The sequence below is a fragment of the Gadus morhua genome, chromosome 14, assembly GCF_902167405.1.
Source record: "Gadus morhua chromosome 14, gadMor3.0, whole genome shotgun sequence".
In the NCBI taxonomy this organism is placed as follows: Eukaryota; Metazoa; Chordata; class Actinopteri; order Gadiformes; family Gadidae; genus Gadus; species Gadus morhua.
Genome location: NC_044061.1, coordinates 12378702 through 12406201, shown reverse-complemented (window position 1 = coordinate 12406201; position 27500 = coordinate 12378702). Strand labels below are relative to the sequence as shown.

Sequence of the window (27500 nt, the reverse complement as noted above, 5' to 3'; positions counted from 1 at the left end):
TCTTAATCATCTATCAATATACTGCTTTAGAAGATTCAATCATAATCGCATTTATAAAAGGAAAAATCAAGTAAGTGTTACTGGTGGTAATAGGTTTAGAACATTGGTTAAGAGGATTTTGCTGTCTGTAAGTGTGGTTGGCTGTGTGTGTGTGTGTGTGTGTGTGTGTGTGTGTGTGTGTGTGTGTGTGTGTGTGTGTGTGTGTGTGTGTGTGTGTGTGTGTGTGTGTGTGTGCGTGCGTCTGCATGCTTTGAATGTAAATCTAAAAAAGAAGTTGGATAGTAAGCCAGGGTACCCACATCGTCCCACGGTCAACGAAGAGCATTTGCAAGAGAAGGCTTGATAATGGCGGTAATTATAACAGTAATGACATGGGAGTTTAGGACAAAGATAATGATCTATATTAAACAATGTGGCCTGAGGTAAGCCCCCTGAACTGGGATCAGATCCTCTAAACGCTGTGTAAGCAGAGTCCTGGAGAAGCCTGCAGGGCCCGGGGCCCAACCAAACCCTCCCGTCACATTCCCTCTCATTCACTATCTCTGTTTCATGTGTCATTGCGACTGTATCCATGAGTCTTCAAAGTGTGTGCATTCATTTGAGTAGATCCATAAAGTAGGCTAGTTCTTAAGAAGAAAAGTACCCCTACCATCACAATATTTGCTCACAGCAAATTGTTTTCGATCTGTTTTGTTCCAAGTGATTGAGAGGCGATTAGTGAGAGCCTCGCGATCCTCCCTCCCCATAATAACTGTGATCATCGGGACTCCTCTCAGAGAAGGATAAATCCCCCCCCCCCCAACAATGGGATGAATTACATGTGTAAGGTGATAAGCCTGTGTGAGCAGGGGCCTCCGGGGTTATTTACTGTGCAGCGGCGGCGGCGGGGGCGGGGGCAGCGGCAGCAGCCGCTCATTACTTAGCGTACAGCTGCTAAGCCTTTCTGTGTGTGCCCTGGGCTTGGCGGGCGTCCCTAGCGCTCCCTGTCATGGTACATACCTGCAGCTGGAGGGGGCTGAGCCCGGACGCGGCCGCGCCTGCCATCGTGGATGGAATGAACTGCACGGGATAGTTATCACCTGTCAAGAGAGGGAGAGAAAACAATGCGTACAGGTTGAGACAATGAGTGCGCCCATAGCGGGACAAGGCAAGTGCCAACAGGGTTCCGGAGGCCGCTTCTCTGCGGCTGTGGCAGTGCAGCGTTGGGGTTGCGCCCTCGGCTCTCAGCCCAAACATCTGCATGGACAAAAGGCTGAGCTGGTCCGACTGGATGAGGATTAGGAATGAGAACGCCCGGTGATCGCCTACGACGCCCACCTGCACTGTGCTCTCTCTGGAGCATTATTTTCACTTTGGAATTCTTCTAATTCTTCTTTTTTTCATAAGTGTGCAAATAAACCTACATGTTTGCATATTTGTGCGTGTGTCTGTGTGTGTGCGCTTTTAAGTGTGTCTTTAAGCCTGTACAAATATGTGTGTGTGTGTACGTGTGTGTAAACGTGTAAGTGTTTGGACATGTGCGATCATGTGCATGTATGCATTAGTGGTCTACAGAGTGCATGTTGAATATCTTCCCAGGGAATGAGCGTGGGTTTTTTATAGAGAGGCAACATGTACTCTCAGGTGTACTTCATACAGCTGTAGACTTGTCTCGCCCATTGTTTGACAGAACATTGTTTGTTTCATAGCGATAGCTTTGGCAGAACAGTGTGATCATTTGTATGGGAACGAGTTCAAACACGTGTGCAGTCACAATCGCACGGCCAAGGGGAGGAAGAAAAAGGAACGAACGTTATTGCACACGAAGCTGTGAACCAGCCGAGAGAATGTTCTAAACAACAGCTTTATTCGATGACTGTGCAGTGCTGCCAGCCAGCCTCAGTGTGTGTGTGTGTGTGTGTGTGTGTGTGATGGACAGTGATATAAAAAAAAGAGGCCGGCTGTATGATTGATGCTCACAGGGGTGCTGAGTGTATAACTGAGTACCAGAAGCTTTTACACACTCAACCCCAGTGTGTTCGAGACAGGCAGAACAGCCCCGGCCAGGCAGGCCAGCCCAGCGCACCCGGGGGTGGGGGTTAGGGGTGGGGGGGTTGAATTGAAGCATATGTGTTGAGAGGCAGGGGGGGGGGCATTGGCCGTAGTTCAGACCCCACTTCTGCCTGTCACTTCTCCTCACAAACATATGGAGCCACGAAGCCACCGGCGTGAAGGTAAATGCATACAGGCTACCTTCTATTTCACTTTCCCCCCCCCCCCCCCCCCCGTCCCCCCCACCCTCTTTTTTCCTTTTGCTTGCCTTCACTTTGCAATCTTGTACAGCACAGCACATTGTGATATAGGCCATGGAAATCCAATCCCCATTTTAGGGCAGGAGCAAATAAAATCACAAGGCAGAAGTGATTTCAAATTGTAGCGGGCAGGATGGGAGGGGCCAGGCCGGGCATGGTGGTTGTGTCTGCACTTTCTCTTTATGCGATCGCTCTGTCTCCGCTCTTTATCAGAGTGACCCCTCGCTGACTTCTAGATGGCGGGGTGAGAAATGATTCTCAGGTGATGGCACCTGGTGAATGAGTACACTAGCGTTTGCAGGCGGCCTCCGCTTCTGTGTGTCGGGGTGCCTACTGCTGTCGTAAACTGAGCTCACTGCCAGGTGCCCTAGTCTGGATGATATGAGGAAGACACGTGGGCATTTGGGTGGCTGGGTTGAAAGAAGTGGAACCTGGAGGCCTACACACCTTTGTTCACTGTCCACAACAAAACAGGTGTTCCGTGCAGTCCTATAAACCCAAAAATGTGAAAGTAATTTGGGTTTAAGCCTCCATAAATATTGACACGTATGCGTTGTGTAAATGCGTAAGTTGCCTCTGTGGGGCAGAAGCCAAAAACCTTCTTGTTAGAAGATTAGTCCTCATTGAGCTCATAAGCCAACATCTAGGCGGATTTGACTTTTGCTTCATTTAATCTTTCCTTTATGAAGCTTAAACTCAAATGCATAATCCTGAACATCACACAAAAGCGGTAATGTCCGTTGAGTCGTTAGACATGGGGCAATACGCCGCGGTATCAAAGGCTGTTAAGTCATACGTGTCAATATCACTGAACGGGGAGAGAGCCCGTCCAGCGGGGCGTCGCACCCCCGAGTCAGGGGCCCCGTCTCGGAAGAGAGACCCAATGACTTTTGGAGTCACTCTGAGCATCCATTAGATGCATACGAGGACTGGTGGCATGGCCGTCTGCATAAAGAGAGCAGCTAGGAGTGTAGTGGGGTGGGGGGGTGGGGGGGGGGGGTGGGAGGGGGTGAGTTCCCCTGTCCTGTCTATTTGTTTAAAGGATGGCCTGGCGACTCTATGGGTCTGCTGCTCTCTACCGTGCAACACCAGGCACCATTGAGCACAGCCTGCATTGACTTATCACCACCGGCGCTAGAATGGCTCTGTTGCCACGTCAACACCGCGGGGCTGGAGGGGTCATCAGCAGCAGCGGCGCTCATTATGATGCTATCAGATTAGCGTGTAGCAAAGCTGGGAGAGGGGACGCTTGGCCGCTCGCGTCGCACAGGAAGAGGCCATGGTGGGCGTCCTGTAAGCTCTGCAGGTGGGCGGTGATCTCTCTGGGTATATTGTGTTGGAGGGGCTGGAGATAATAGGCTACTCCGGAATACATCCCTGTGTGAGCGCTAAAGTCGTTGTTTTTTTTTGTCACAGTCAGAGCGCTTTTTTGCCACTTTTTTATGAACTCATGAATAATGCAGGCAGTACGCACGTGGCGACCCCTGACCACGTTGCCATAATGGCTGCGTTTATTTCAGCTAAATATTTTTCCAAGCTGAATCTATGGGAGAAAAACACACAGGGCACGGCCGCTCCCCCAGGCACTTTGTTTAAGCTGTCATGGCTCCATAGTTCCAAAATAGCTGACTTTATTTTCTCTCATGTGGTTTTATAGTTCATTCATTAACTGCACTACTACACCTTTTAATCTTTCCCTGCAAAGGACCTGCTGACTTCCTCGTGTTTTTATACATTTATTTTTTCTTCTTCTTCTGCAGACTCCGCTCTGTGATCCAGTGATCGGATCCAATAGACTAGAGTCTGGCCTCCTTTATTGAATCTAATCTAACTATGAAAGTCTATTTTTATTCTTACAATCTACTGCTCCCGGGCAGTCAGAAAAGGTCCAGAGGAGGATCTGTCTGTGTCATTTATCTCTGTTCATGCACACAAAGAATGTAAAGAAGAGAGTGAGAGCGAGAGACAGTGCGAAAGAGGACAACAGAAAGAGTTAGAGCGCGAGATAGAGAGAGAGAGAGAGAGAGAGAGAGAGAGAGAGAGAGAGAGAGAGAGAGAGAGAGAGAGATGGACAGACAGCCAGAGAAAGAGAAACAGATAGACTGACAAACAGACAGCGAGAGAGAGGGAAAGAAAGAGGCACACAGACAGACAGACACGCAAACAGAAAGAGAGAGAGAGAGAGAGAGAGAGACATACACGCACATACAAACACACAGACTGGGACAGACAGACAAAAGGTGTGAGGCTGAGAGCAGCAGCAGGGAGCGACCCGGTCCACGGTTCTTTGTTAATATTTAATTACAGTACTCATTGGTGGCACATCTTTAATTCTCACTAGAATGAACCAGGCAGAGATAAAGGATAAAGGTTACTGCATCGCAAGGGAATCAATCAACATGTTACGGCAATTTCCCACAAATGTGTTTTTTGGAATGCTTGCGTGTGGAGCCTTTCCCCCCCTGCCTCTATTCAAAAGACAAAAGGAGAGGAGAAGGCATGCTGTTACAGGCAACTGGAAAAGTTGCACCTTCAGGAAGGGCCTGTTATTTGGCATTTGCTGTGCTGGATTCACACTGCCGGCACACACATTATTCCCTTGTCCTTGATTCCCTTTGCCTCTTACCCACATCGCTATGTCATTACAAATCAGGACATTTTAGTATAATTGGAAGTCAGTATGCTTTTTGTTTTATGTTAATAATTCCCCCCCCGCCCCAACAAAGAATCCCTGAACAGTGACTCCAGCCGGATCACTCCTGTGTGATACTTTCTCTCTAATTTCGAGGAGAACTTCTACATTCCGGCCTCTTCACCCATGTCTATTGTTCACTGTGAAGAAGCTCAGTACGTATGGATCCAGTTGGGGAGACACTAGGGCTATTCACATCGACTGCAATCAAAGTGATACAGACAGAGAAGGGGTCATCTTTAAATAACATGCACTTCGTCACGTCTGCTACGCAAAGACATTATAGGGAATTCACACAGGGATTACAGGCATACACTATAGCAGGGCAGAGCAACAGGAACAAGGAGTAGTGAAGAGGAAAGCGTACCTGGCTTGTAAGACATTCCTGGAGGGAAGAGGAAGCCTTGCTGGGCGGCAGCAGCGGCTGCCAGCGTGCGCTGGTCGTGTGGAAAAATGGGGATCATGAGCGGAGGCATGTGACCCTGGACCTGCTGAACAAAGAGGAGGCAGGAGATCAGAGGCAGGCCTGAGCAGAGACACACACAGACACACAGACACACAGACAGCCCATGCCAGGGGTGGGCGGTGGAGGGGGAAGGGGGGAGATCACAGCTGGCCCTAACGTGTACTGACAGAGGGGAACTCTCCAGTGACGGCCGGACCACGTGGGCTAACGCGGTACCGGGCCCGTCTGCGTCTACTCTTCATCTGAGACACAATTTCACCTCGCTACATCAAAGGGCCCGGCCAAGGACCCATTGTTAGATCCATCCCTCACCTCGCTGGGCCTTTAGAGCCGGTGTGTGAGCTGGGACCATGAAGAATCAATCATGAATGAAAGCTGATGAAGATGAAGGCGACGATCATAATGGTTATTTCAAATCGCACATGGATTGCGAAAACAACATTGCCGTTACCGAAAGTCCAGGACGGGAGTTATACAATGCATTGCACACATGTTAAGGTTCAACTAAGCTATGCACAAGTTCACTCCATAACCACACACACACACACACACACACACACACACACACACACACATACACACACAGACACACAGACACACAGACACACACACACACACACACACACACACACACACACACACACACACACACACACACACACATACACACACACACACACACACCATACACAGTGAACTGATAAAAGAAGATCATCTGCTTAGTTATAAAGCATTTGGCCCATAATCTTGGATGATCACTTACACAGACCGTAAAAGCATCCATTCCCCATAGTCCAGTAATTTACAACAAATGTTTTCTGGTTGGGGAAAAAAATCTGAGACAGACCAAAAACTGCTGGCTGCATGCTGTATATCATTTTAATGTCATCCTCTGGCTCTCTGTTCCAATCACATATTATCCTTCACCATCGACCCTGATCATAACGCTCCCATTGGATATGTCAAGGGAAGCTACTTTAGCAGTATAATCATGAGCTATAAAATTGTGTGTGTACATGTGTGTGTGCGTGTGTTTTCTGCATGTATTCTGTGTGTTTGCATTCGTCTTTTTCTTTCGTGTGAGTTGGTGTGAGTTCAAGCATGTGTGAACAGTTGGTGGAGAAGCATATGTCTGAGGATATGCTTGGCAGGGGGGGAGGGGGGGCGGTTTCAGGGGACACACGCGCAGACCTAAGGTCCAATCTTACTGTCACCCCCTGCTTCCTGGTGGGCCGTGATGGGGAGCAGCCCCGGCTACCATGGGCCTGCAAGGGTTAATCTAGCGCGGACCCGGGCTACCTCAGGGGAACCTGCCCTGCGAAAGAGGGTTAATAAAGGTCAGCCCCCAAAATAAACACTTTACAGAATGTCTCTCTATTCATCCCTCTTTAAAATCAAGTCGCAATAAAACGGGGTCTGGGTGCAATTACCGTCGCTGCATTGGGGCATGAAATCAACCTGCTCTGAGCGACGGCGTCCCCCTGTTTCTCGCTGAGGTCTGCTTATGATCTTCACTTTTTCACCCCCCCATGCCCTTGACTGGTGTTTTTTGGGCCCGGTATTCTCTCTTACAGCTCGCGAGCTAGACCTACTTAAAACCACTTTATTGATCCGTCCAGAGGTGCAGAGCTCGACTGAAAACAAAATAAATAAAGTCGTTTTTATGTCTACGGGGCTTTAACAGAAGTGCAAGTGTAGAAAGTTATATTACAGGAGAATAGAAAAGTATCGTAATCCTTCAGGATGTAAAATGTGCTGCTGGTGGGAAAGAAAGACCCAACAGTTTTCAATAAATGTACTCAAATAAAACATCTTTATGCGTGTGTGTGTGTGTGTGTGTGTGTGTGTGTGTGTGTGTGTGTGTGTGTGTGTGTGTGTGTGTGTGTGTGTGTCTGTGTGTGTGTGTGTGTGTGTGTGTGTGTGTGTGTGTGTGTGTGTGTGTGTGTGTGTGTGTGTGTGAGTGTGTGTGTGTGTGTGTGTGTTTGTTTGTGTGTGTGTGGGAGTGTGAGTATGTGTGTGTGGGTGTTCCAGGTTTCCAGAAGGACTGGACAGATTAAAGATGGACTCTGGCCCAACACGTATAGAGCATATGGAAACGTGCAGTAAGTAATGTCACGACATGGGGTCAGGGAAGTGACGGGCGGGTGGTTGGTGGGAGGCGGGGTCAGGGGCGTTTCAAGGGAACATAGCTGTTCACTGTATCTGTGTATGTTTTTGCTGCTTTTGGCAGCCAAATGTACAGCCCTCACAGGCCTTTATTGTTTAATATTTTTTATTAATTTCAGCACGGACTGGGAATTATATCCATGGAAATATTTGTGCACACTTCGTATAGTGTATAAAAGACATGTGATATGAATATGCACTTTTAGAGCAAAAATAATCAAATTCTAAAATCAATAAATACATTTGTATTTAACATTTATTTTTTGATAGTGGTTGTCCTACAAAAAAACGACACTAAAATGCTGGCTTCAAAAATAGTAATATATGTCTATCACTTCCTTCCCGGTTTGTACCACTCGGTCTTTGTCAATAAAAAGGAGTTTGATGAAGTACATGTTGCCAAGCAAGTAGAACTGTGTAATTATCTCTTAAGATCTACTCGTCAAACAGTAAACTGTGCCGCACAAATTTGGACAGATTCCCCACGTTTAACTAAAAGCTTTTCTTCCTGAAACACAAATACATCTTCCACATAATATAATTTAATTAAAATGTGCATATTGTATATTTTCCTTGATAAAATGTCAAGGGGTCAGCTTCAACAATTACCATGAATATGTGTAAGACATAATCTGATATTTCTATTTATACATTGTTTTTTCACAAAAGTAAAATAAATCGGTGCATTGACTTTGCAATGCTGTTTTGTACTATAACGAGCTCCTTGCAGTCATCAAATAATGTCAGAGAACGGGAAATCAAGTCTAGAGGCACTTCAAATAGAGGAGCATGTCTTGGCAGTCTGTCACTTATTGGCTGGCAGAGAGACAGAGCAGACAATGCACTTATGTATTTAACAATTGTATAATATTTAATTGGAAGTTCTTTAACATGGGATTGGGAGGAAAGAGATTTTATTAAACCAAGTCGGCAGGGTTAAGATGAATGCCACCCTACACACTCTTCACAGATTTCCCCCACTTTCTTTGAATCCTGTTTGTCTTTAATCTTTGCTTCATGCTATTCTAATGATGGCAGAAAATGTATAATGTATGAAAGAAGAGGGTTTAATTTGTGTGTGTGTGTGTGTGCCTGTGTGCGTGCATGCGTATGAGTGTGTGTACACATGTGTGTGTGTGTGTGTATGTGTGTGTGGGTGTCAGTTTTCTCCTTTGTGACTACACATCCAATCCCCCCCCCCCCCCCCCCCTCCCATGCCTCCTCTTTAAGAGTTACCCCCACGTTCATCCATCTGTGGGCCGAGTGCCCAGAATATTTCTATTGCCAAGATCATCTTGAGGAAGCTGAGGGTGAAGCGCAGCAGATGTGAGCGGGGCACTTGGGCAGCGTCCTTCCCCACTCCCCCCTGCTCACGGCCGCATTGTTACACTGGTGGCGCGCTCCCTTTGTCTTAGCGCGGCTAAGTACAGGATAATGCCGTTTCACACCATCTGCCCCGCGGCTTCATTAAAGACACATGAATCAGCTATCTTATGAGGAACAGGTGCTATTGTGGCTCCCTCAAGACGCCACACTGAGGATCTGACTTGGAATACTTAAAGAGGGGCATCTGTAGTGATCAGTCAGAACAGACTGGGCCAAAGGCTGGGTCGTCTCTGCCAGCACACACACACACACATCAACAGAGGTTTCCACCAGGGGGGGGAGTGGTGGTGGTGGTGGTGATGGTGGGATCCAGCAACATGTATCATCTATTCAGATGACCTGGTGACGGCTGTAGCGGGCCAGCGTGCAATCTGTTTTCCCATCAAGGATGGCCAGGCTGGAAGGTGACGAATGGAACCAGCCTGCTTGTGTGATGGGGAGCATATTCAAGGGATAAGCCATTAGGTGGCAATCAGAGTGGTCAGGAGGAGCTCTAGCCTGATTCTGCCCTCTGCGCCTTTGACTTTGGCTATCATCAAAAGCTAGCTAATGATGCTCAACAGTTAGCTAACAGAAGCTTAACAGCTAGCGCATTTCATTAATAAAGTGGAAATAAAGAAAAATAAAGGCAATCATTTAAATTAAACATAATATTCCCTGTTTTTTCAAGCAGACTTTAACATTTTTCAGAAGACTGTGCTATGTGTGATGTGGCATAGATATAGGAAAGAAAAGAAGCTCCCCTTTAAACACACACACACACACACACACACACACACACACACACACACACACACACACACACACACACACACACACACACACACACACACACACACACACACACACACACACACACACATGTTGAAAGGCAGCGGCACCCCAACCCTGAGCACAAATGGAGACGTACAGCGCATTACAGCACTCACGGGGTCCCTGTCAACACCCATGTTCCTCACTGTCTATTACGGTCTATATACAGGCCCCTAGATGCCCTAAGACCCCCTACCGGCTATCCCTCCGAACCCTGCATACACTGCCCTGATCCCTGCTGGGATTAACTCCTCACCATAGACCCTGGTTTTAGAACGTCGCTTTGGCCAACTAATAGGATGGGGAGAAAAAACGGAGACGCGTGTATTAATTTCACCATGTTTCAAGTGTGTGATTTCTCTTGAAAATACCAGCTAGATCATGCTCTCATATTATGGATAATTACTCCTTGACGTATTTGAATACGTGGCTCGCACTGGGGCTTATCTCGGCTCGATCTGCGCTCCTTTGATTTAACGAGTATCAAACCGTATCTCAAACCATATCGTAAAGCTTGTTGTAAGTATGGCTGACAATACGACCGAAAGTGATCAAACTGTCTGACATCCAAATTGATCGACAGCTTTAACGTCAGAGCCGTAGGCCGTTCAGTGAAAAAGTACACAGTGTAATCACAGAATACAAATGCAATAATAATAACATGTTGTCTCTTTGCTTTTAATAACGTTTTTATCCAATAAGCCAATTCCGCACCCTCTGAACACTCTTCCTCACCTCACCGTTGTTCCGATTTTATATAACAAGAAGGAGCGTGGCGAATTCGGCGAAGTGCAGCTGTTACTAAAGAACTGATAGATCACACGTAGCTCCAAGTGAGAGTGAAACCCATCCGTGGTGTGCCATTGGAAGGTAATGGGACCCTTTGCAAAAGCTGCCATCCATCTTGCCCCCATGTCGGCTGCAGCACACTGGGTGCAGCTTGGTTCTCCGGGACTATAGTGTTGTTTGGTAGCAGAACCCAGAAGGAGCTTGCTGGATATGAATGGGGGTACTCCATCTCTTGTTTTGTCACAGCTTTAGAAACACGACACTCACACAGAAACATGCTCTGTGGCACTGGTCTGTCTTGTTTTGAATGTGAAGGTTATTGAGTCAATACAAAAAATGTGTTTGTGTATGCTTTGTTGACATACTCAAGACCTTATGGCCAATCCATTGGGGAGGTGTAGGTCCACCTTGAGCCTTTGTTTTGACCACACCTCTGGTCTTACCTGTACCAACAGCCATGCTATGTTTCCATTGCTATTCAAACACGACCACTTTGAGTCCCAGAATGAGTTCTCTGTGCTCGAGATGCGGCCGATTAGACTGACAAAAGGTGTGGTCTGACTGCGTACAGGCGGCGCGGCAGCGTGTCCACACAGTCCTGTCAGTGTGTGAGACCCTGCCATGAAAGGGTGGTGCAGGAAACCCAGGCCTCTGGGTGAGGCCGGGGCCTTCCAAGGGGAAGAACCAATAGATTAATTCTTGTTCCACTAATACCTCGAACAGTAAAACAAGCTCCCTTGGAAAACAGCCATCCCAATATGTCTACATGAAGTAGGCAGGCGTTTAAGAAGAAGGGCAGGGCAGCGTTTCCCCGCTCCATCCTTTAGACCCACTTCTTAGCTCTCCCCCCACCCCCCCCCCGTATCCCCTCTTGACTTTCATGACATTCTTACTCTGCAATGTGCGCTAAAACGGCATGTAATTCCTTGGAAACATGCACACTGTGTTCTAATTCAGATAGATTTAGAGCACCCTTACACTGCTGCATGAGGAGCAGCCAAGGTGTTCAATATGTAAGTAACATAAATAACAAATTATTTACTTAGAAAATTAAAAATTATATTAATGTAGGATAATACTACTAATAATGTAAATAACAATGATGATAATCATAATAATAATTATACTTCTAAAAATAATAATAATAGTACAATTTGTCAACATAATGAATTGAATTATTTGAATAATCCCAATTTCATTGTTAAATCTACCCATAATGTCCAATCAATCTCTTATTCTGAATGAATTGGTCGGTTAAACGTGTGAAGCCCGGAGGAATCGGTCATGGTCTGGCCTCAAAATGAAAGAGGTTCTGGCGTGAACACGTTTCATACACTCAAACAACGTATATAAAAATGAAACCAAAAAACTACAAACAAAGAACACAAAGCAACACAAAGTGTCCCTTGTGTTGTGCCCGAGTGATTCTCGGGGTCAGCATCATTATCCCAGGCCTACATCCTTGCTGTAAGGAAACAGGGAAGACGTCAAATGCCCCCTATACCGCAGGAGGCCCGCCTCTTTAAGACCATTTGACACAGACTAGTTGGAGAGTCCTTCGGGAACATGTGATGTGAACGTGGCTGGGAGGCCAGGGGGGGGGGGGGGGGGGTTGGAACATGCAGAGGAGCCTCAGGGAGAGTGCTGTAGCTGCTGCCGGATAGGTCAGGTTCAACACCACACAGCCACGGCCTCACTGTATGTTATTCAGTATGTTTCTTGCAAGTCAATTTAGCATAACATAACATGTTCTATTCACCTGAACCAAACGTGTACAGGTATAGGTTATGTAGCAGCCGTCAAAGAATGCTCTATATTATCAAATTCCCTCCAAAGGAAGTAAATGGGAAAATATAGTGTTTCTAAAAAGTGAGACAGAAGAACAGCCCATAATCTAATAATGGTATTATCCACACAGCGGCTGTGCACCCCCCTCCCCACCCAGATAGACTGGCTCTCTGTCTTCACTATGGCCTCCCAGCTGCTGGGGCCACAGAACAACAGAGCCCTGTCTGTTGTTCAGCAGAGAGCAGGGCTGTGTGTGCGTATGTGTGTGTGTGTGTGTGTGTGTGTGTGTGTGTGTGTGTGTGCGCGTGTGCGTGTGCGTGTGCGTGTGCGTGTGTGTGTGCGTGTGTGTGTGTGTGTTGAGGGGGAGGGAGAGCACAAACAAGTGTTAAGACTTTTGAACATTGTCCCAAATCATGGCACACCTAATAATGAGAGGCAGGTTTTAGAACGTCATCATATTTTATATAAAATAATGAATATTTGGTCAATAAACAAATGTCCTGTATTCTTCATACTACAGGAATTATGTTAAATTATTTATCATAATTCAATGCTCAGGGAAATACATTTTAAGAAAATGTGTCGGACCAAATGAGTCACTCATTGTGTTCCTTTAGGGAATGTTCAAACCCCCACCCACCCCAAAAAAAACAAAAAAGGTCCTTTTTTTTCTGCGTGAGCCATGGGCTGAATGCTTTGCTTTGCCACCCTGAGCCCTAAGAAAACACGGGCCCCCTTTCTCCCAGCAGTCTGCCGGCACACAGTAGAAGCCATTAATGCAGATCTTTCGCCCTGCGCGGGTGCCCACTGCGGAGCACCATGGCCGTGCGGAAACCGACGCAGAGACAAAACAGTTTGCTCTACATTAGCAGGGAAAACACAGGCTGCGCAGAGAGCCCGGAGGAGACCCCGGGCCAGCGCCACACTGGTAGATGTGTTCTCCGCCAAACTGATATTTTCCTTTCAACCGTCGAGGGCACAATGGATGTAAAGTGTACGAACCTCCGCCCTGGTCCGGGGTAGGAGGGCGCCTGAGTCACATAGTGATCTAAACAGGTGCTATATAACCCTATTCAGGACAAACGGGCACTTCTTTCAGAAGCACTAGACGCTAGAACCGTGAATGTATAGTTGGGAAATTTTGTGTATAGCCCTCAATTATCAAACATACCGTACTTGATGAAACGTGACATCATCGAAAATCTGCAATCGTAATTGCTAGATTTGTCAAAGCCCAGTGAGAGGCATAAAGGCCCTGCTCATCGTTGCGCTGTTGTATTGTGCTAGCTGATATAACCAGTGAGAATTGATGGCAGTATTAAAAAAGGGCTTAGTCCCAGGGTTAGTTTAAAAGACCCATCGGTGACAGATTTAAAGTAGACACTCAGGTGTGACATTACACGTTTCTAGTGCGTTGCGTGGCGTGCGCACTCACATAGTCTGTTCATTATCACTGCTTAAACTGCCGAGGTGTCAGAGCCCACCACCATCGTGGACTCTGACTGCTAATTGCAGAGGAGCATGGTTATGTTGCATAATTAAAAACAATAAGAGGTGTGTGTTTTGGCTACATTCCACCGATGAAGAAGTAGTACACAGGATCCGTTTCCCACCACACCACAGTCTCTCATGAGATGCTTTAACCTGCATGGTTATGCATTGACATTGCTGCTACCTTATGATAGCATTTAGGATTGTGTATTGATGTAGTGCTCTAAACGATCTGATGTACTTCAGCTTGCAGGCACAAGCTAAAGTACTGTTGATTTGATTGAACTGTCAGGGTAAACAGATCAACAGTACTTTAGCTTGCGCCTGAAATAATTTCTTAGTTAGGATGGTGCAGGCCATGTCCATAAAGAGAAAACTAGAGAGCTCCCTCAGCGTTATCTTCAAAAGATCATCGAACAAAACCCACATACCAGACTGCCGACGTAACGACAAGTATGTATTTTACTGAAGCATGAATTTGTATTAGCACGATAAACATATTACTAAACCAGCCGTTAATCCACTTAACTTAATTTCCAAACCATCAGCCACTCCTGATACTGTATCAATTACATTTTTGTGCATCATTAATTTTTAACAGGGTTCCGATAGCTTTATTGTTCAAACTGTGCATGCCTTTATTTAACAGTCAGCAGTTCCTCTGCGCTGTGACAAGAAGGCACATTTCATAACTAATTAAATTGATCCCTCCCTCCCCACCAATCGAGACCACTACACTGAATTATTTGTATCCAAGTGTCAATATATTAAATCACAGGGGCTAATGAGCCGGGTCGCCACTTTCTTTTATCTTCAGCCTCGCATGTGCACATCTTCATCAGCTAACAGTCTCCTCAGACGGGGAAGGAACACGTTGGACGGAGCTGCCCTGGGTGAGAGCCAAGCCCGTCTGACTAGGCTGTTAATGCCCTCACATAATCCTACACGCAGGCTAACACTGCGCTCCTCAAAACAAGGGACATCCGCGGCAGCCAAACATTCTGTGCGGCACGCACGCACACACAAACACACATCCACAAGTAAATACACACACACACACACACACACACAAAGACACACACACACATTTAAATACACACACATACACAAAAGCAATCACTCATGCACACATAAGCATACACACACACACACACACACACACAAAAGCAAGCACACGCACACAAACACACATTAAAGCAAGCACACATGCACAAGAGCAATCAAATACACACACTCACACACAGTTACACACAGATAGATAAACACACACACACACTCCCATTCCCTCCCCTATTGTTTCCCTGCATCATGCTAACAGTTGTGATCTGGCTGCGCTAATTGGGGAACTTACACATTCTCTTTAGCAACGTCTATTTCTCTGGCTTTTTTTTCCAGTGCATTAATAAGAGTCTCACACTGAGAAAATAATTTGTGGCAGGGACACAACAAAAGCGTCTGAAAATACACAAATTAGAACCATTATATTTGCGCAATTACCAAGCAGCTTTGTTTATTTTCCGTCATGATATTTATTTAAATTATTAACCGTTACATCGGTTTTTGGTGAGTCTTTGTCTTGTTTAATTGCTAAGAAAACAAAATCATCTGATTAAATAGCTGCTCATTGCATTGCAAATAAAATGCATATTGTAGTTTGAAAAATATCTACAACAATTACTGATGATATTCACAAATAAACAATTATGTTTATTGTAAAGAGTATTGTTATTAACAACAAATATATACATAATTACGTAAAAAAAATAACATTAAATAAGACAACCACCTTTCCTGGTTATAGAAATATAGATTTATTGCTGTGACGGTCGGGCAGATGAATCCTCATATCTAAATGGGTCTTTAATCTGGTAACTGTTTGCAGCGAAAACATTTTAACTCCCACTGTTTGTCCACATCATCAAAGCCGCATGTGAAAAAACCTTTGACACTTTGAAGTAAGCGATGGCGACTTTATATAGGCCTATTCTCTTTTAACCTTTTCTACCATCCACTTTTAAAGGAAAAGGAAACACAAGCACACACACACACACACACACACACACACACACACACACACACACACACACACACGCGCGCGTGCGTGCGCACACACACACACACACACACACACACACACAAGCACATGCACAGTTAAACACAAATTGGCAATCGGTTTGAGATTTGTATATTTGTTTGCATACTTTTCTAAACTGTTTCATAATGAATACGTCATAAACTCATTGTGTGTGTGTGTGTGTGTGTGTGTGTGTGTGTGTGTGTGTGTGTGTGTGTGTGTGTGTGTGTGTGTGTGTGTGTGTGTGTGTGTGTGTGTATGTATGTGGCTTTGCATGTGTGTGTGAGTGTGTTTGCACACAAGAGGTAAGTCCAACAGCCTGGTAATGTCAAGGTCCCTGACAGGACAGACCGAAGGGGGGGTAAACAGAACCAGACGCCCCCACAACGAGGATATTTTACATCCAAGGATCAAAAAACAGGAGACAATAACCCTGATAGAAATTCTATATCGGTGGAATCTGCTGAACAATGCAAACGCTGCATTGGAATTCCAGTCTTGGAAGGGAGAAAAATCACGGGATTGTGGTGTCTTTGTCGAAAACAAACAGTTCAAATTGACCAGGTGAAATCTTTCTGATTAAACGGGTCTTTCTCTCTCTCTCTCTCTCTCTCTCTCTCTGCGTTTTATCTGGCGCGCTTCTTTCTGAAACCTGTGTGTGAAGATAGAGTTCAGCCTGACCTTTCAGTCAATATTTATTCTTTTGATGTGTGTGGGCGTGTGTGTTTTTCTGTGTGTTTGTTACAACATGTGTGTGTATATATATGTGTATATATATATATATATATATATATATATATATATATATACATATATATATATATATATATATATATATATATATATATATATATATATATATATATTTATATATGCACACACTCATACTTAGGGATTTGTCTTAAACTTCTGTAAGGGGGACTTCACTCTGTGGGTATTACCATAGCTGGTGTGCCCTTCTCATCACTCTAGCCATGCTACAGAAGCCTCTTATAACGCAGAGAACAGAGTTTAGACAGCTAATCATCCCTTCATGCCCACACATTCCCGCTACTGTCGATGCACTATCCGCAGTGTTTTAGCCCTTGTATACCATTGTGTATATACCTGTGAGTCCGCCAGTTGAATGTCCTCAATGTCTATAGTGATGGTGCGGATAATGTGAACCCAGAGCTGAACCATGCTCTATAGAAAGCATTTACCACGACCCCGGTTGTGGGGGAATTACATTCCTTGTATCTTATATCACTGTTGAGTCTCTGAGTGTTTGTTCCCTGTGTGCACACAGGCAACTCTCCCTACGTGGCTTTTATAAACTCATTTTATAGACTTCTTCTGGCACAGCCTGACTAAACCTTGAACTCACATGTAATTAGAAAATAGCAATGAAAGAAAAACACATGCGAGGTGGCCAATAGGTAGCCTATAGTCTGAGGGATACATTGAATCTTTTTATTTTCTGTTTTCTATACAGGACAGGATAAAATGGTTGTTGAGTGTGAAATGTAGAGGCCTATAGAGGCCAGTTGAATAATAGTATATCTAGCCGACTGATGCAGGTAAATATTTAAATGCAAATATGACCAATAAGTTGTTTTGTTTATATACATGCAACCGTACACAATGCTGGAAAAACACCCGGAATTGTGTTTTAATCTTGATGTGACTCCGGTCAGGGTTTATCCCCTGGTGGGATTCAATTAGTGCCAGGTTGATTTCAACAACGAGGACAAACTAACGCAACACAAACAAGCAGGGAGAGAAAAACACACAAAGCCTTGAGCTTTTACTTTTGATAAGATCCTAACCCTGCAAGCTAAACAGCTGCTATCTCATAGCATATGACATTGTAATCCCGAAGGACAAAGACTCAATCTGGTTGGCCCTCTTGTAAGTATGATGAGAAAACAGAGACAAAGCGGAGATGGCCATTCAACGGATAGACAACTTGATTAAACTGCCTGATGCCTTGTTCAGAACCTTCTTGAACTAATCTGCCCTCTATCTCCACCACCACACCGTTCTCTAAAGACCCTCAAACTCAAAAACAAGCTTTTTTATAAGAACATGTGAAACTTCCCAACAGAGGGCTCAAATGACCGTCCCTGTGGTTTTATTGTTCTGCCCTGGAAGGCCAGTTTATGGTGTTCATTGATGTGATCGGTGACTTCATCAATGCAGGAGCTGAGAAATCCTGGTTTTTGTTTCCTCAGCCCTTGAACTAAACCTAGAGGAGACTTTGAAGGGCCACTGGGATCCCAGTAAAGTCTACTGCTTCCCATTCTAACAGCAGGGGGGACCAGTTCCCAACGTTGCTTTACCACTGTGCTAAAAGTCTGTGACAAGCTTGTATACAGTAATAATGAAGTCAAAGCTGGTGTGTATTAAAAGGGGCCAGGATATTTTTAAAAGAGGAACTGCAATGAAAGCACAGAATCCCAACGAGAGGCTTCAGTAATAGACCTCAAAGCGTATACGCTAATGGTGATGGATGGATATTTGGAGACACTACTATCAGGGTAAGCTGACAAAGGAATTTGTATGGGATAAACAATACTGAACCTAATCAAACTGCACTAAGAGCATTACATGAGGTTCCGGGAAACAAATTGTCAGCCGAGCAGATGGTCAGTGGACTCGATGATGCTTTGTTTAATTGTGGCCGCTGTGTGCTCATCGGGAGAGATCAGAGAGGAGACTTAGGTTGGAGAGATTCTGGCCAAAGGCTGACCTTTGCAAGGCTAACTTGGACGATGCAGGAGAATCCCTTATCTTAAGATTTCTCAATCTCTGTTCAATAGTTTCAAGCGGGTCTGTGTACAACACCTCAACCACCTCCTCCACTCATTTAGACACATTCACAGGTATCATGTGGACGTCGGTATCCACATGCAGAAGCATCAGGAGCCAAGCATGCTTAATGAAGGCATTGGTAAAGAGCAGCCCTTGACGCGAGTGCCCCTCAGCCATTAGCAGTGCATACTTTGCCACACGTCAGAGTGTTTTTCCATAGTGTCTCGCACTATGCTCCTCTTTAGTCGAGTATGATATGGCTTCATTTTTACCAATAAGCCGTCCAGTATTTAAGTAAAAGGTCTCCCTTTGCGGTGACCCTCCAGAACGTGGTGACAAAGACAGCCTTCTCTGTGCTGGCGGGTAAACCTTGAAAGAGAGCGTTGTTTTAACGACCCAGCGGCAATGCCGGCCTTTGTGCTTGGTGCTGTGGACGGCGGAGAGGTCTGCATGGACTCTACACCCCACAGGACCATACCAGGACCGAACATAGCTGTGTGTCAAATGTGTAAAGGTCGCCCCGAGACCGTCATCCATGGGTTCAAGCGATAACAAATACGAAGACAAAGTCGTTGTATATTTAGAACATGTGATTAATACAATAGTGAAATTAAAAAATATAAATTAAAACAAATGATAAAATAATATATATAATAATACGTATAATCAAACACTGAAAACAATTAAAGAGAAGGGCTGTTGGCTATGAGTGGCGACAGACTTCAGATCAGTGTGTGTGGGACGTGGGAGGTGAATGGAGAGGGATGTGCCTGACACCAGAATCAACAAACAGGATAACCTTGGCTCCCTCAGACAGCAAAGCCCACAACCTTGACTACAACCAGTGACCAACCCTTGATTATCCTGTACAGCCCGGCCTTGGCTAACAACACAGAGCCTGGGTGGTCCTGCACTTCAACACTAGTACCATATCAGACAAGATACACACACATACACACACTCACACATACACAAACACAAACACAAACACACACACACACACACACACACACACACACACACACACACACACACACACACACAAACACACACACACACACACAACATTGCACGCTTTTACAAACAAATAATGCCAGCATAGTGACGCAAACACAAGGAAATACACACACACACCCACACCACACCCACACACTTTAGTCTTTCCTTTCATGACTTCAGTTTACAGCAAATAAAAATCCACGGTGCTCTAATAATTATTATGTAGAAAGAACTACCGCGATGCAAATGTAATTACATTCTGTTTCCATCGAGAGTAGTAAGTAGAACAGGCACAGCCAATGATGGAGATGAATGTGTGTCTGTGTTGGCGTGCCACGTAGCTGTTGTGGGCCATGCTGCTTCCAGGAGCGTTTACCAGCCTCTTTTATGTCACACACCTCTAGGCTCCTCACCAGCCACAGCACTCATTAGCTCTTCTAACTCTCCTCTTCTTTCTCTCTTTGTTCATTAAGATGTGCTAATTATTCTCCTCCATATTTTAAAGCGCTCCCAATTACCAAGAGCCAATTAACATCCGATGTAAATGACGAGCATAGGGGAGAGTGAAGAACATGTTACATAAAGATATACCCGGCAATTTCATGTGGATAAGAGATACATTTGTTTGCCATTCTCTTGGAAAACATACATTTCCTCATGGTCCTCTTGTCACTGCCCAGGAAAATAATTAAAAACAACACACACACAGATCGGTGGTACTCTAAATGCACCCACCTGGATCTGCTGCTGGAGAACGTTGATCTTGTGCTGTTGTTGCAGGAGCTGCTGCTGTTGTCTGGCGATCTGTAGAGGAGACCGTTTGTGCGACGTGGAATTAGTTTATTGGTTGATTCACATTCCACACTCATCATTGAACACCGAAAGACTGAAAACAACACTGACCAAGATGAGTGCATTGATAACTTGCGTAGAAATTACAGAATGATTTTTTTTGGTGTTCCAACCAATAATCATCCATTTTATATTGGTCATATATAATATTCCAAAAAGTGTTGAAATGCAAGGATCCTTAAGGAGGTTGGATTGAGGATACAGAGATAGTTTGTAGGGCAGAGCCCCCCCCGCAGTGACACACTGCAGTCATGCAGTCACACTGTCGATCACGTCTGAGCAGTACCACTAACTACATGCACACTTCAGTGAGTGTGACAACCTGCCTTTAAGTGTCATTTAATTTTCATTTTCAAATATAATTACAAAGTGTTCACTGTAAGAAATTGGTCGTCTGCAAATGTGTCAGGATTAATTTGTCCTTGCTTCCTCACGTATGTCAACAGTTAATTACAGCGTTGCGTCCCTGACGCCTGGATGACATTCAAGAGCTCTATGTGGACCCCTTCCTCCTCAGTCCCCCTGTTTGTCCCTTATCCCCTCCCTCCCCACCATCTCTCTATATCAGCTTCCTTGTCTTTTTTTCACTTGTAACACAAATCCCTACATTTTCAGACACAACCGACTACATTAAAAAACGACTGAGTGTATGCCAACACCTGTAGCAGGTCAGTGAGTTGAGGTTTCCTTGACAATTAACCATGGTTCCTATATTAATATGACTGATTGAAAAATAAATCAATAGCGGTAATGTATTATTAGTGTACTGTGACAAAATGCATCAATCTACAGTGTGTGTGTGAGTGTGTGTGTGTGTGTGTGTGTGCGCGCGTGTGTATGGTCCATCTCTTCATTTCATACGGGGGAGGTTTTGATGGTGTGCTATGAAAACTCTGGGTGAACTCTCAGCTGATAATTGACTCATAGCCATTACGGTGGTGGGTGATAATAAAAGTGTCGCCCGTGTGGATAGTTTGCGTCCTTATTCCTTCACGGACATTAACACATTTCATGGCCATTGCTAATTTGCTGATTTGTACAATATGGCTCATTGGCCTGATTTGTGCCGCAAATCGAATGCCAGGCTTGTTCTAATAGGGGTCGATTTATAAGATATAGAGGATTTCTGTGTTTAATACAACGTTTGATTCACACATCCACTCACATTTGTTAGCACAAGTCATACCAACAATTTCCCCACCATACAGCATAAACGTGGGTGAGCGAGCATGACAAACGTGAAATTAAATATTCAAGTGGATATAAAATAAAACATCTTAAATCTAATATTATTCTAAACTCCTGCACCGGAATAATATTCTATTGCAAGATGCCAGCCATGAAATTAAAAATGAAGCAACAGAGAGTTAAGGGACAATGTGTGACAAATGTATTTAATGGAGTATGATATAAACGGAGAGCGGAAGAGAAAACAAGACTACGGAGAAGAGGAAGTTGGCGATGTTAGAAAGCAGAAAAAGAAAGAAAGAACGAAAGAACACAGGAACAACAGTAATACAAACTCTGAGAGAGGGAAAAAAATGACAAAGAGACAAGAAGTAAGATCAAAAAAAGGGAGAGGGCCCTTCACCTGTTCCTGCTGCTGCCGAGCCAGCTCCATCTGTTGCCTCTGCTTCTCCATCTGCGAGGCGGCCAGTTTCTTCTGCTCATCGTGGGCGGCCAGGAGCTGTTCTCGCAGGCTGATCAGCTGGCCGATCATAGTGGAGAGCTGGTGCTCCTTCTCAGCGAGGCTCTCTGGAGTACCTGCGCAGGCGACACCATGGTGGGGGGGGGGTTAGAAGGTGAACTGGGCCAAAACGTAGGGGTAGCACTAGCAGGGTGATGACAAGCCGACAAACGGATGGGAGCTGTTTGCAGCGCATAGAAATAGAGGACTGGTGTATTGAAGTATTGAAAACCACTGACAATGGATACAATAGGAACTACAGTAATAATTGTCTAGGCGACACAGTGATATGGGCTTTTGTACGGCGGTCTAAAACGTAACGAACATACACATGGATTGGCGTATTGTGCTGCCATTGTGTTGTGCATAAAACCCAGTACAAAGACGGGCAGACTGACAGCCGCCGACTGCAGCGGCTTCATTAGAAGTGTTAAGGTCACAGCCCGGAGTTGTCTATTTTACAGGAGGAGCTGCTCACAGCTTTCAGTGTGACATCGCGAAAGGAGAGGAATTGTTGCCGAAGAAACAGACAAAGAGCTACGGGGGAGATGGCAGCCCTGGGGCGGCGGCTCATGCCAGAAAACCCGACGTGTAAACCCAGAAAGTGTAGAAGTGCCGGTGTTAGAATCTAAATGAGGATTTGACTAGATGTTACCAAGCAGTCCCCCCCCACCCCCAACCCTGGAGCCTCAGGGAGCAGTGAGCGGTGAGCAGTGAGCAGGCAACGACATGGTCCTCACAAGTAGTGTGATAACACAAGAGGTCATGGTATTGAACTAAATGTGAAGAACGGATTTTTATGTCACCAGTTTCAAATCACAAATACACACATTTTACACAAAATGCACCAACATTTTCAATGGCTTAATTCAATATTTCATAACCACTGTGTTGAGGTGCTGAGCAGAATGCCTACACAGTGCTGGCCCGGATGAATTTATGTTCACCGATGGGTTTTTACCTCTGCTTCCCAGCGTGCATGAGTGTGTGTGCCTGTATGCACGCATAAGCGTGTGCCTATATGCGTGCATGTGTGCGTGAGTGCGCGCCTGTGTGAGTGCGCGAGTGTGTGCACGCACACGTGCGTGTACGTGTGCATTTGTGTGTGTGATGGAGAGGGCAGCTCCACTGCACTGCTCTCCACCTCCTGCTAATCAATGCTAAGTGATCCTCCCATTGACTTACACACCCAACATAATTGCCAGTGAGAGTCTAGACAGTAACTCACTCTCCTCCCGGTGCACTCCTGTGTGACAAGCCGATCCCAGAGCACACAGGGAAAAGGGAGATGGGGAAATTGAAACAGAGAGGGAGAGGGAGTGAGGGAGCGATATAGGGCAGGGTATCGAGGGGCAGATAGGGAAACAGAGGAGATAAAGGCATGTGGAGCTACAGAACACTACAGTATAGGCTGGCCTAGGGCCAGCGGTAGCTGCATTCCTTCCTGGGTGTCTTCCACTGGCCACATCTGTCTTGAGTTGCTCCCAGAGCTCCCCAGGGCCCTCTACACTCAAACTATTTTCATTTGACTAAACACCTGATTTATTTTATCTCTCCAATGAGGAAGGCCGTTTGTCTTAATAGGGCCTGTCAACCTCCAGAACCCATTCAGGGCAATTTACTGGCAGGCCTGTCTGAGCCTAAGCCTGCCTTGCTCTGCCTCCGTTGCCTGCTGCAGTGGAAGAGAGCTGCAATTCTCCATTTATCCTCCTGGCCAGCCAAACAACCCAACTAAAAGCATCTATTCATTGGACTTGCATGTGTTTTTTTCTCCGAGGACTGAATTGACTTCTTATTCACCAATGGCTGTTGGTCAATGAGAAGGGACACTTGTTGTGAGTGACTTATCTGTAAAAATGTTACATTCTACACAGATTGTATTAACCTTTGACTAGGACCCTTTTTGTTTTATGGGTGACCAACATGATTCTTTAGTCACAAATCAATACAGAGAGGAGGAGGGGCAGGGGAGGTAGGGGAGGTTGGGATAGGGGGATGGAGAAGGCGAAGAGGGCGTGGCATTGCTTTACATCCTGCTGGATGGTCAGTGTAAGCAGAGGGGGCTAGCTTGTAGGTTTTGCACTAGCCCTCCGGTAGCAGAATGAATAGTTCAATAACTCATTTAAATTGCGAAAGGGAAATAAGGCATGCGTAAATGTGCAGTGTGCTAGCGTGTTTGGGTGTGTGTGTGTGTGAGTGTGAATGTGTGTCTGTGGGTGTGTGTGTGGCTGTGTGTCTGTGTGTGTGTGTGTGTGTGTGTGTGTGTGTGTGTGTGTGTGTGTGTGTGTGTGTGTGTGTGTGTGTGTGTGTGTGTGTGTGTGTGTGTGTCTAAATAGGTGAGAGTGTGTGTTCCCTAACAGGAGGAGCCTGCTGCCTGGGGTACACAGAGGGATCTAGTGGACTAGAATTGGGGGGAGGTGTTGGCCCAGTACAGGGCCTACATGAACACCCAGGGAATACTAACAGAGGGCCCATTGTTGTGATGGTGAGGCTGTGTTGTTGTGAGAAGCACAGAATGCCCCCTGCACCAAGGAAATGGCAAGTGGCTCCCACTTTACATTCTCCTCTTTCATTGTTCACGCCTGCTTCCTTTACCAGCCGCAAAAAATAAGTTCCGAAAAACGTGAAAGAAATATTTTACTCTGTGGCAACAATGGAAACATTTAAGCAAGCCTTTGTGTAGACAAGTTCAGTATAGCAACAGATGGAGATGTGCAGAACTTCCTTAGCAGACCATAATAGACATGTGTTTTTTGTTGGCAGGCCACAGTAAAAAAAAGAAAAAAATCTCTTTCTTCCTGTTTTAAATTATGAATCGGTTTTAAATGCCGATAAAACTTTTATTGTGCGGTGAAGAAGAGGCGAGCAGTGGCTGTGTCTTTGACAAAGAGGGGCCGTTCCCTGCATATTGCATGGCCCTTAACAGCGCTGGGTTAGGGGTTGGCCTGTTAACGTGTCTCCACGCATCCCGCTGTTGACGGCAGACAGACAGACAGACAGACAGACGGACTGGAAGTTGGCTGCGTGCTACATAAAAAAACGCCAGCGGGCTTCGTCGGTTTAACACTTAGTGACATCTTCCTCTGGCGGGGGGGGGGGGGGGGGGGGGGGGGGGGGGGGGGGGGGGAGGAGGGGGGAGTTGAGACTGGAGGAGGTGTTGAGGTGCAGGAGGCTCGGCAGACTCATGTGGCAGCCCGGTAGGCCCACCATACAAGCAGGTACCTTCCCCCCTCTCCCCCTAGCCCACCGCCGCGTTGGCGGCTGGGAGAGCAGCCAGATGGACACTGTGCGAAGAAGTACAGGAGCGCCACTGTTATGCGCCGTTGTCCTCTTTCACTTCTATTCAACGTTCACCTTTTGAAATTCTTCACCCCTTTATATACATATATTTTTTCCCCCTCTAAAGTGTCGCAAACTAGGGCAGCAAACATCAACCAAAGCAGTGACTAAATAAATGATAAGGAGAAAACAACCAGAGCCCATGGAAGCTTGAGGGGGGAGCGGGGAGGGGTGCAGGGAAGGGGTGAAGGGGAGGGATATGGGGGTGCGGCGGGGCTGGGGGGATTCGAGCCTTGGGGTCTGTGGATAAAAGGCACTTTGTAGGGGTGCGATTTGTTCTGTCCAATGCCTACATCTCCCTTTCTGCTGGCCGGCTCCTCATTGCTCTAATCAAGCAGTCTCTAATTTGGGTTCCAAGTCCAGTACCGGGAAAAAGAAGGAGGCTTGTTTCTTTGAAGAGTCCCGAGTGAATAACACAGATAAAAGATTGAGGCACAAAAAAGAAGAGAGAAAGAGAGAAGGAGGGTGTAGGGGAGGGGGAACGCAGGGGGAATCACAAGACACCCTTTTCTCTTCCTTTTTTTTTTGGGTGAGGACAGCTGAGCCATTATGACCAGGGCAGGGGATTTTTTTTAGCACCAGTACACTAGAATTTCTTTGTCTCTCTATCAGTCAGCTATTGTGGGAGCTTCCATATGCTGCAAACCCCCTTCTAAGTAAATTAAGACGTCTAAATGCTACGATTGTGCCGGTCTGTATCCGGACACAGACAACACATAGTTAAAATGCCTTACGTGCTCTCTCTCCCTCCCCCCCCCCCCCTCTCTCTCTCTCTCTCTCTCTCTCTCTCTCTCTCTCTCTCTCTCTCTCTCTCTCTCTCTCTCTCTCTCTCTCTCTCTCTCTCTCTCTTTCTCTCTCTCTATCTTCCTCTTTCTCTCTTCCTCCCTCTTTCTCTCCCTCTCCCTCACCCTTTCTCTCTTTATCTTTCTTTCATCCTCTTCTCTCTCTCTCCCTTTTTCTCCCTCTCTCTCTCCCTCCCTTTCCCTCTGTCCCTCTGTCTCTCGCTTTCCCCCTCTGTCTCCCTATATTGCTCTCTCTCTCTGAATATCCTGCTTGCGCTTCCTCACCCACATGTGGGTGGGGGCGTATTTTCAGAGGTCTGAAGAGATGTGTGTTGATGTTTACCGCACCATATGATAAAGAAGGCACTGTGACCCAGTCTGAATGGAGTGCAACATCTCTGTGGTTATTTCACCTCACATCGCTTGCTTTAGCCCATGATGTCCTTGGTGTTTATATAGATGTATGGCTGTGTTTTTTGTATTGGACTAAAGGCCAGATATTGACGTTGAGAAAAAGAACTTGAAAGAACTTTAGTAGTTTATCTTTGAGGCGATATTACCCGATGTGAGAGAACAAGCACATTATGAATAGCCTAATCAGTTCCATTCATCAGCTTACTTGGAGCAATCGACAGGTGAGGCTTGTTTTGTGGCATGGCTTTGCTTAAAAATGCCTTATAGATTTTATTTCCTGCCATTATTCCACAGCCATATGTGTCTATTATAACATGGCATTGAAGTGTCTCTATCTTCCAGAAGCCAGACAATATGGGCAACAGCTGTTTTACCTGGCTAGCTGCCCCTGCTATGATATAAAGCTGTTAATCTTGCCAATAAACCACCATTAACAAGCATAAGCAAGGCCTCCCAAGCACATTTCATGCAGTGGCAACATAGAAGGAAAACCTTATGTCCTATGACATGAACTGAGGAGATACTTAACATTGAAGGATTGCACATCCATTTCTGTTTAAATCTAAACTTATCAAGTGCTTGATATTCAAAAGGGTACTTTTGATTGCATAGTTTTTGATCAAGTATACTTTCCTAATTATGTGTAGGCATTTCACGATGTATGTGTGTATGAGGGGA

At 45.6% G+C, this 27500-nt stretch overlaps 1 protein-coding gene across 9 annotated transcripts in view; it reads right to left on the bottom strand.

Annotated features, from left to right (window-relative positions):
* Nucleotides 1-27500, bottom strand: part of sox6 (SRY-box transcription factor 6) — a 138335-nt gene that overhangs the window by 35804 nt on the left and 75031 nt on the right. For 7 of the 9 annotated variants that reach the window (XM_030376198.1, XM_030376196.1, XM_030376202.1 and 4 more), the window contains 4 exons: nucleotides 22192-22364; nucleotides 20484-20552; nucleotides 5351-5474; nucleotides 1000-1079 (listed from right to left, as the gene is read on the bottom strand). In XM_030376198.1, the coding sequence (XP_030232058.1) occupies nucleotides 1000-1079; nucleotides 5351-5474; nucleotides 20484-20552; nucleotides 22192-22364 (446 nt within the window). The remainder of the gene's footprint in view (nucleotides 1-999; nucleotides 1080-5350; nucleotides 5475-20483; nucleotides 20553-22191; nucleotides 22365-27500) is intronic. The other 2 variants (XM_030376200.1, XM_030376203.1) reach the window with 1 other exon arrangement.